Source organism: Mustela nigripes, chromosome 9, assembly GCF_022355385.1.
Source record: "Mustela nigripes isolate SB6536 chromosome 9, MUSNIG.SB6536, whole genome shotgun sequence".
NCBI classification, from domain to species: domain Eukaryota; kingdom Metazoa; phylum Chordata; class Mammalia; order Carnivora; family Mustelidae; genus Mustela; species Mustela nigripes.
Genome location: NC_081565.1, coordinates 60,898,349 through 60,908,868, shown reverse-complemented (window position 1 = coordinate 60,908,868; position 10,520 = coordinate 60,898,349). Strand labels below are relative to the sequence as shown.

General features: G+C 38.1%; 1 protein-coding gene across 7 annotated transcripts in view; it reads left to right on the top strand.

Moving 5' to 3' along the window:
- KDM4C (lysine demethylase 4C) overlaps positions 1–10,520 on the top strand; it is a 497,442-nt gene that overhangs the window by 422,253 nt on the left and 64,669 nt on the right. For all 7 annotated transcript variants that reach the window (XM_059411675.1, XM_059411674.1, XM_059411670.1 and 4 more), the window contains one exon: positions 6,488–6,673. In XM_059411675.1, coding sequence (XP_059267658.1) covers positions 6,488–6,673 — 186 coding nt within the window. The remainder of the gene's footprint in view (positions 1–6,487; positions 6,674–10,520) is intronic.

Genomic DNA, 10,520 nt, shown 5'->3' with positions numbered 1-10,520 from the left:
CTGAAGCAGACTCAGCTTGCTACTTCTCCGCCATCTTGACTCCTCCCCGGTAAAGGACACTTTAAAGTCAATCTAGTGTTATCTGTGCTAGCGTTTTCCTGCTGTGCCGCACTGGCCTCCCTGGATGGCAGCCCCACCTCTAAAATACCAGAAGTAATGGTCCTCCAGGCTGCCTTGTTTGACTTTTCAAAGCCTTCATTAACCGTCATCCACCAGCTGGCTCCTCATCCGTTTCCCAGTTGGACACTAGTACTTTCTTGAATTGCAGGAAGAATGACCCTATCTTTCTGAACTCTTTAACTCTTTCTGCTTTTAAATGCCTGATAATCTTTCTCTTCACATGTTCTCTACTATCCCTCTCCCTCTGGAATTGGTGTTGCCCCTACCCCCATCCATTTTCACACTAAGGCCACTACTAGAGAGGTTCTTTCCCACAGAAGGCAAGTCTGTCTATCTTAAGTGAGCAGCTCTGTTTAGAGGAAGGCATAAAATCTCTATAAAAAAAGGGCAACAATAATAAAAACTTGGGGTGGCTGGGTGGCTCAGTGGGTTAAGCCTCTGCCTTCGACTCAGGTCATGATCTCAGGGTCTTGGGATCGAGCCCTGCATCAGGCTCTCTGCACAGCAGGGGAGCCTGCTTCCCCCTCTCTCTTTGCCTGCCTCTCTGTCTACTTGTGATCTCTCTCTTTGTGTTGAATAAATAAATAAAATCTTTAAAAAAAAAAAAAAGAATAAAAAACTAAAAATCTACCTTCCTTCCAATAGCTATTTCTATAATCCAACTCTCTTCATCATCCTTGCCTCCCTATTTACGTGGCTTCCTGACAGTTTGTTTTCCTACCTTGATCTATCTTGCTGATAGAGTGATCATTTTATTTTAGTCTAAATTTAGGTAATAAACATACAGTGCAATATTGGTGTCTGGAGTAGAATTTGGTGATTCATCACTTGCATACAATACCCAGTGCTCATCATAACAAGTGTCCTCCTTAATATCCATCACCCATCTAGTCCATCCCCCAGCCACCTCCCTCCATCAACCTTCAGTTTGTTCTTTATCATTTAGAGTGATCATTCTTAAATACTAATTCTATCATACTAACTTCAAATATGTGCCCATAATTTCAAATGTGTGCCCATGGCCTATAGCAGTCGTCAGCAAACTAAAGTATGTGCTCGCTGTTACAAATAAAGTTTTATTGGAACACAGCAGCAGTCTTTATTTTCAGATTATCTATGACTGCTTTTGTGCTACAATGGCAGAGTTGAGAGTTGAGAGTGGTTGCAACTGGGACTCCATACCATACAAGCCTAAAATACTCATTATCTGGCACTTTAAGAAAAAGTTTGCTGGGGAACCTGGGTGGCTCAGTGGGTTAAGCCGCTGCCTTCGGCTCAGGTCATGATCTCAGGGTCTTGGGATTGACTCGCATCGGGCTCTCTGCTCAGCAGGGAGCCTGCTTTCCTTCCTCTCTCTCTGCCTGCCTCTCCATCTACTTGTGATTTCTCTCTGTCAATCTGTCAAATAAATAAATAAAATATTTTAAAAAAAAAAAGAAAAAGAAAAAGTTTGCTATCCCTGGTCTGTTTATACATAATATACTGGCATATTTGGGTTTAGTTCTGCCAACTTACACTGTTCTTTCCCTTTGCTCCTTGTTTGTTCTGCTTCTATTTCCTTCCTTTCTTGTCTTTGTTTGAATTTATTATTTTTCCTTATTCTGTTTTGTTTTCCACACTTAGTTAATTGATACTTTTACCCCTGTCCCAGACAGTTCAACAGCTTTAGAACATTTTAAGCATCTTTTACCACTTCTTCCTTATGTGCTTCAGTTGTTATTTGTTCATATTCTCTATATTTGAAACCCAAAAGACATTACTATTATTATTTATAAAGTTGATATTCATTTAGACTTATCTACATATTTAGCATTTTGGTTGCTCTTCAGTTCACATATACTTCTCATCTTTGTATCTTTGTATATGAAAAAGAAAAAAAAAAGTCTTTATGTTTGCCCTCACATTTGAATGATAATTCTGCTGAATATAGACCAAATTTAATTTTCCTTCAGAAACAGAAGACATTGTTTCATTGTCTGTTATCATTCACTGTTGCACATTAGAGATCTGATGGTAATCTGATTTTTCTCTTTTCTTCTCTGAAAGATTTTGGGATTTTTCTCTTTTTATTTCGAGGTCTAAGATGTTGCCAGGTGATTTTTTTTTTTTTTTTTTTTTTAACTAATCTTACTTGTTGGGCTTTTTTTCAGGTCTGGAAAATTTGTTATTTTCTCTTTTTTAATTCTTGTAAGATGCCTTTTAGAAAGATAATAGAACATCTGGATCTCTTGTCCATATTGCTTAGCATTTCTGTTTTCTTTTTTCTTCTGTGTTCTGGACAATCTGTAGGTTCCATCTTCCAGTTACTAATTTGATCTTTAATAGGAGGAAATCCAATATTCAGCACATCTTCTTTTTGACTTTTTAAATTTCTTAGCTATGTAATTGTTACTTTTTTCCTAATTGATGGGATATATTTTGGAATCTCTATCATATCATATACTGTACCTCTTTTTAACTCATCTTGTGCTTCCACCTACCTGACTCCTTAGGTCAGATATTCTTCTACTGAGAATCATAGCATCTCTCAGTTATTTTTGTTTTCCCTCCAATGTTTGTGATTTCTTTTTTTTAAGATTTTATTTACTTATTTGACAGACAGAGATCACAAGTAGGCTGAGAGGCAGACAGAGAGAGAAGGGGAAGCAGGCTCCCTGGCAGCAGAGAGCCGGATGCGGGGCTTGATCCCAGGACCTTGAGATCATGGTTTGAGCCGAAGGCAGAGGCTTTAACCCACTGAGCCACCCAGGTGCCCCCAATGTTTGTGATTTTTTAAGTATCTGATTGTACTTTAGTTGTGCATCCAGGGTACACTTTTTCTGTCCTCAGCCCAAATGAGAATCTGCTTGGCTTATTGATGAGTGATGAGTCAGATCATAGGACTCCGATTCGGATCAGATAGGATTACCTCACCTGCTGATGATGACTGGGACAGGATAGGCCATGGACTTGTCCAACAGTGGGTAGCTTGTCTTTTTTTATTCTCCTTTATCTTTACGTAGGGGTTAGAGCTGAGAAAGTTGTAGCACAGACTAAGTCCACCATCTTGATCCAGTCAGCCATGTGTTTACTGAAGGCTTTCTTCCCTGTCTTGTCTCCAAGCATAACTCATTCCACTATTCATTCAGGTTCCACATAGCACTTTCTCTCTGGCATTTTATAGTGATTATTCCATTGTAACATCCTCAAGAACTATCTATTTGTCCTTGTCTTTGCCCTGCTAAATTAAGTTCTATAGCCCAGACATGGGTAGGTGTCAGATTGCCAGAGATGTTTCATCCCAGGTACAGAACAACTGGTTTAGTAGCAAGCCAGTGAAAATGGGGTTTGGAAATACAACACAGACTGTACTGTCAAGATACAGAATGGTTCCTCTACTCGGTTTTATGTATTTCTCCATTTCCTCAAAAACCTGGTTGATGTTTAAGTCATATTCCCTGGTTCTAGGAATAAATATCTTCCAACACATCAAATTATAGTAGTCTGCAGTTAGGTTGAATTTGTAAGGATACTGGTTGTATCCTTAGAAGTGACCATTTCTCATCTTCTGGGAAAGGAGAGCCCTTCCCTTACTGGATTCCAAGGATTGAATCCTCACTGTGTTTAAGTGTATTATCTCTGTTTCTTTTGCCTTTTCTGGAGGGCCTCTGTTTAATGAGGCAGTTAATGGTGGAAGAGGCTGGAGTTACCAATTCATTAACTAGCTTAAGACATAATACTCTTTCCTACTTTTTAAAAAAATTTTACTTAAAACTTTATTCTGGGTAGACTTGTACAAGTAAACTAAGAGGTCTACAGAAAGCTTGAAATAGCTCCAAACAGACAGGAAAAAAAAAAAAATTCTAGAAAGACTCTAAACATATCAACAGAGGATTAGTTTAAGACAAAAGAAATGTTGGGAGAAAAAAAGAAATGCTGTTGCACCATTTAGATATAAATACATACAATAAAATACTAGGCAGTGATTGAAAGAAAAAATAGATCTCATGCCATGTATGGAGAACTGGACAGTACACACTGCCCAAATTGTCCTAATTGACAATTGTTTTTCAAGACATTTTTCCTTATAAACAATATTGATATCCATATCAATTGGAAAGATTTGTCCTTTTTTTTTTTTCAAGTCAATAAGAGAAGAGAAAAGAACCATGTGGTCCTCTTAGTTGATGCAGAAAAAGCATTTGACAAAATACAGCATCCGTTCCTGATCAAAACTCTTCAAAGTATAGGGATAGAGGGAACATTCCTCAACTTCATGAAGTCTATCTATGAAAAACCCACAGCAATTTAGTTCTTGCCTACTCTTAAAAGAATCTTATTTAGTTAAGAAAATGGGAAACCATTTTTTTCTCTCATATTTATCAATATCTTAACATAGTTAAATGCTGACCTCCATGTAGTATGATTAGGCTCTTTAAAGATTGTCTGATTATGCCTGACGCCCCTGATACAAGTTTTCACTATTATACCTGCCATCACATTTCAAAAAGTTGGAACTGGCAAAAAATATTAGAATGCCAAGAATTACCAAGAATGTATTGGAACTGCTAATAAGAATTGTCAAGAGGGCTCAGTCAGTTAAGCAGCTGCCTTCAGCTCAGGTCATGATCCCCAGGTCTAGGGATTGAACTCCCCCTTCCCCTCCTCTGCCTCCTCTGGGCATCCCTACTCAGCAGGGAGTCTGCTTCTCTCCCTGCCCCTCCCCCGGCTTGTGCATTCCCTCTCTCTCTCAAATAAATAAATAAAGTCTTTTAAAAATTGCCAAGACACCAAGATATTAAGTAATGCTTTTATTCTGATAATAATGGGTCTTATTTCAGTTCTGTGGTTGTGTGTGTGGGTAGTTTCTTAATCAACTAAGCCACATCCTTAAGTCCCACTTAAAAATACTTAATTGTACATTGAATCTACATGTATAGGGAGAACAGATAAATGCCTAGAGTGTGGCACCTTATGCAGACTAGTGAGAAATAAGACTGCTCAGATGGACTATAAGGCCTATTATAAGCTTTCCACGTCTGTCTCATGCGGTTCCTTTTGTTATAGAAAGTTTTGGAGATAAGGAGAAGCCAATGAAGGACATTTAAACAGGGGGTGACATTGGATTTATGTTGTAAAGAGATCATACTGGCAGGCCTGGGGAAGATGAATAGAAATGGAATAAAATAAAGACCAGTTAGGAGGATATTACTATGCTGGGTACTATAGGCAGAGGCAGTGGCAGGTGGTATAGATGGGCAGGGAGAGATCAGGACAAGGTTAAGGTGCAGAATCTATAAGACTAAAGTTGCTGATCTGATATGAGGGCAAAGAAGAGTTAGAAGTTAAGTTCACATTGATTCTTACAGGTCCGTGATAAAATATTATGATCCCCAAAAGGCATTGAGTTTAAGTACCTTTGCTGTCCCGGGAAAGAAAATGTGCCTATAAAAGAAGAGCAGCCGCACCAATATTTGATCAGATTGCAGACGTTTTTCATCCTTAGGAATGAAAAGTCAAGCTTTTTATCATTCTCTTTCTTCTGCTTTCCGAACCTACCCTATGTTGTTCTACAACCATTTTTCTAACTATCAAGTATTCACTAATTATACATTTAGTGAAGCTGTTCTATTTTTCCTGTCTTTCATAACAAATACACTGATAATGTCTTGGGCTAATTGTATGCAATTTAATTTTTAGATTGTGGTAATCATTATTGCTGCTTTATTTTCATTCTCTCTTTACTAGGCATAGTCAGCTATAGCTACTCAACAAAATTATGCCCTTTGGGGTGATTTTCAATTTTCTCACTTTGGGAAGCACATTTTTATGTCAGTCATGAAGGGTTCAGATTTGTATTATTAAACACTTGAGCCCCTAGTTTCCACACTGGACCATTAACACCTTGCAGTTCCCTGTAAATAGAAAACTAAGACCACCTCTGTGCTGTGGTTATTTCTGAAGACCTCATCTAATTTAGGAGAGTAGGTACCTGTCTTCCAAACCCATATTCTATCTCTTGATGTACCAAAAGTCCTGCCATGCAGGAGGTAAAAAGCAACTTGAGCATTTGCAAGTGATATACAGGAGTACCCTTGGGGTCTTTCCTCACTGTGTCCAGAGAAGTATATGCAGAAGGGCTTTCCTAACCATAGGAAGTATTTCAACATATGTTTGGTAACATGTGACCATATCAGTGTGTTTCATTAAAAATATACAACTTATATTGTCACAGATATAAGTGGCTCTCACCACTAGGGCCCCAGAAGGGTCCAGACTTCTTGATGTAATCAGTTTTCTGCCTCTCTAATAGCTATTATTCTATGAAGTGTGGAAATCATCTGAGTTACAGCTTGAACTGATGTTCTTCTTTGTTTTAACCCTCCAGAAATGCATCTTCTGCAGACACCGGGTTAAGAAGGTCTCTGGAGCCTGTATCCAGTGTTCCTATGGCCGCTGCCCAGCCTCCTTCCATGTTACATGTGCTCATGCTGCTGGGGTGCTAATGGAGCCTGATGACTGGCCATACGTGGTGAACATCACATGCTTCCGACATAAGGTCAACCCAAATGTGGTAAGGCCCTCCCTTCCTTCCCTGATGCCAAGACTGAATATGAGTTCCCTCCTATACACTTCCCAGGGCTAGCATGCTTTTCTTGGTAGTGTTACTCATTGTTGATGTGTCCTGGCTATGAGTTCCTCGAGGGCAGGGATTGTACATTATTATTTACTAGTATTTGCCTAGGACCCATCGGTGTCCTGATCCTCATACCTGTACATTCTGGCCTTTGGGTTTTATTTCATCTCTTCTAGAAGAAACAAAGAGCAGTACCACAGTAAAGGGAAGGGGGCAAGTGGTCACAAATATCGGGGCCTTGCTGCCTGAGGTGGGATAAGCTAAGTGAGGACAATTGCAGAAAAGCAGAAATGTAGAAGAGGTCACTTTTTTCTGCCTCTTCTATTTCACTCAGGACCAAACTTTTTTCTGGGCAAATGGTGTTTGCAAGTAAATAACATGTAAATTTAACTATAAATTAGTTTACCTGTTGTTGGCAAACAGAATCTTTCATTTGTTTTAAATGCTTAGAAAAATTAGGACAGTGTGGAGATGGTTGATATGCCTTTGTTACTTTTCCAGTTCACTGTAATTGTTTTTGGCTGCCATCAAGAGGCAGTTTTGCTAACTTTCTGCCCTTTGCTATCCCTGGGAGGCTTGGCCACAGACTATTTGCAACCTAACATACTTGTCCTATGTGTCTAATAACCTCCTGTGAGCAGCCTGCCAGGTTGTCAGTCTGGCTTGGGAAGCCATGACCATACACAACAAATCTCTTGACTTTTTAATGATTCCAGCAATTTCCATTGGTGTCTTGGGAGATACTTGATGTTTGTGGGTTGGGACTTTGTTCAGTTGTATGTAAATGCACAAATGTATGAGATGACATCACCAACTGTCAAATCTATTTTACTTTCCATGTTTTAGGTGACAAGTTGCATATCCATTCATGCTTTTTCCTTAGTGTCTTGAATTAATGGGCTTTTGCTAAAAATAGTATTATATATTCAGCAGAAAATACATTTTAACAACTTTTTAAAAAATTACAGTAATAACACATTGCATTACTGTGGTGCTTTGCCATTTACAATGTATGGTCAATAGCATTACCTCATTAGATGACACATGGGAACGCATTTTGAGATGTGAACCAGATCATGACCTCCTGAGTCAGAGTAGTTTGTGTTCACTCTTGGACTTTGCCAGCAACACATGTGCAACCTTATGCAAGTTCTAATCTCGGAGCCTCAACTTCCTTGTCTACAAACAAAGGCATGCCTATCTCACTGTCTTGTTTTCAGTCCACAGAATAAGCCCTCAGAAAATGAAAGTTGTATTAATACTCTGTTTTACTACCGCTGCTGTTGCTGGCTTTGGTGCTACAATTCTCTGTGAACTGGGCCACATGACTAGTATTATCCCTGCTTCTCGGATAAGAAACCTAAGTATTAAAAGTTTCAGTTCCTTGTCCAAGTGGATTCAGTTAATGAGCAACAGGTGCTGGAATATAAATGCTTTTCCAGCCCATTCTCTATTGTTTGTTGAATTCCAAACTCCCAGCCTTGAATGGAGCTAGAGGTGTTCATTTGAAGCTTTGCTTGGGATCACACATTCTTAATTTTAATATTCCAAAGCTCTGTGGTTGCTGATGATTATATTAAAGTTGTTATTAAAGAGATCCATGTGTCTAATCAGGATGTCATTCCTCCTGACTATGATGTGTGGTTCAGTCAAGTTTATGTTACTAATTGTTTCATAAATGATGAAAGAACATCTACTCACTCTCCTCTATGGATGTACTTTAAGTTTGGTACACTTTGTCAAACATGGGGAATCATCATATAATTTATATTAAATGGTAATTATTCCTTATAAATGTAAAATTTTAGTGTTCATAAATTGCCTTTGTAAAGTTCTCTAGCAGGAAGCACTGTGAATACTGAATTTCCAAAATATATTCCTGGTAGCTGTTTCTTATCCATTATTCTTCAGTTGGACTTTAAGTGTGGCTTCTTCCCCAAAATGTTTGACAACTAACCAGAAGGAATTCAAACGCTGGTAATGTTGGTTAAGAGCATCATGAATTGCCCCTATTGCATTGAATATGCTTTACTTTTCAAGCATAAAAAAGTTCAAATTAATTCCAGTATTTCTTTTTGTGTAAACTAAATATGCCAGGGGTTATACTTTCAAAAGCTGGAACTATAGTTTGGCTATATTTTCACCATACCTGATTATTTGGGGGTAGTGGGCAATTGCTGAATCATAGCAGTGAAAAATGTAAAATAAAATTTAGGCAAACCTGGCATTACCAGTCATTTGACAGAATAGAGGATGCCTGTATAATTTAGGTGAAATGAAGTTGCTTCAGTAGGATCTACATTTTTACTCACTTTAGGGTTTTTGTTTCCTTTATTCTTTTATTTCTCCCAATTATTTGTGTTTTTTGCACCCAAAGTACTGATTTAAGGCAACTCCTACTCTTCCTTTAATGCCAAAAATATTGTAAATATACTAGATTTTCAATGTTACTGGGCTTTGAGCATAAACTCATTCTGGATAATAGTCTAAAAATCTCATCTGATTTATTATAATGCATTTTTCCATTATACAGTAAGCATCCTTTTAATTGAAAAGGTGGTATTTAAGGAGTGCTTGGATGACACAGTTGGTTAAACATCTGACTCTTGGTTTCAGCTCAGGTTGTGAGATTGAGCCCTAAGATGGGCTTTGCATGAGTCTTCTTGGGATTCTTTCTCTCTGTCTCTCCTGGCCACATGCTCTGTCTCTGTCACTCTCTCTCTCTCAAAGAAATAAATAAATAGATCTTTACAAAAAAAAAAAAAAAGTCGTATTTGAAAAAATGAATAGCTTCCAAAGTCTTAAGGATACTAATATGTTACAAAAGTGCACAGCTAATCCCTGTTATTTTAATCTAAATTTTTATATGTATTTTTCAGTGTTTTTGTCAAGCATACTTTTTAACTGGCATCAGCTATCTTTCAAGTGTAAGATTTCATTTGTGTGTGCATATGTATGTGTGCACATGTGTTTATGTTATACTGTTGTGGTACTTGACCACCTACCCTTTGCCATGATTCAGTGTGACCTCTTTCCTGGCTCTATTTTGGAAGGTTCCATTGGATGTATTCCTAACCACTTATGTGGATGTTGCACAGATGTTTGTAGGAAAGGGAAAAACTAAAGAACACAATATATAGTAAAATGATTTTGAAATTGGGAACAAATAATGAGCTACTCATAAATTATATACCTCCTTAAAGCTACCACAAGGTCTGTGTCTTCACACCTGAGTAAACTAGGGGGTGTCCAATGGAAGAGACACCTGAATAATAGAGGACAATGGAGGTGAGAAGATGCATGCACAGATTTTTGGGGGGGGGGGCAAATTATATCAACAAACCTTCATATTTGATTAGAATATTCAATATACTCAGTGTTGGAACACTGAAATCACTTGCACTTTATGCATTAATTCATTGCAATGAACAAAGCCCTTTTTTTTTTTTTTTAGCAAGCGTTCGGCATATTTTAATTTTGTGAAAGAATCATCCATGAACTCTTCTTTAAACATACCATTGGAAGTTTTTTTTTTTTTTCTGACAACCTCCTGGTGGCTGGACTATCAGTTGAGCATTTGAAAAAGAAAGAGGTAGAACGCAAAGACACCCCAGTTTTGCTCAGATACAGGCAAATCAAACCAATGAAAGAAATATGTTTTTTTTACACACTGGAGAGGTAGAAATCTCAAATAAGTGCTTGTGGTTGGGTTACTTTCTACTCTTACATGTGGGAACTTGGACCTTCTACACCAGGGCTTCTGAACCTCTTTTGTGCTTGACCC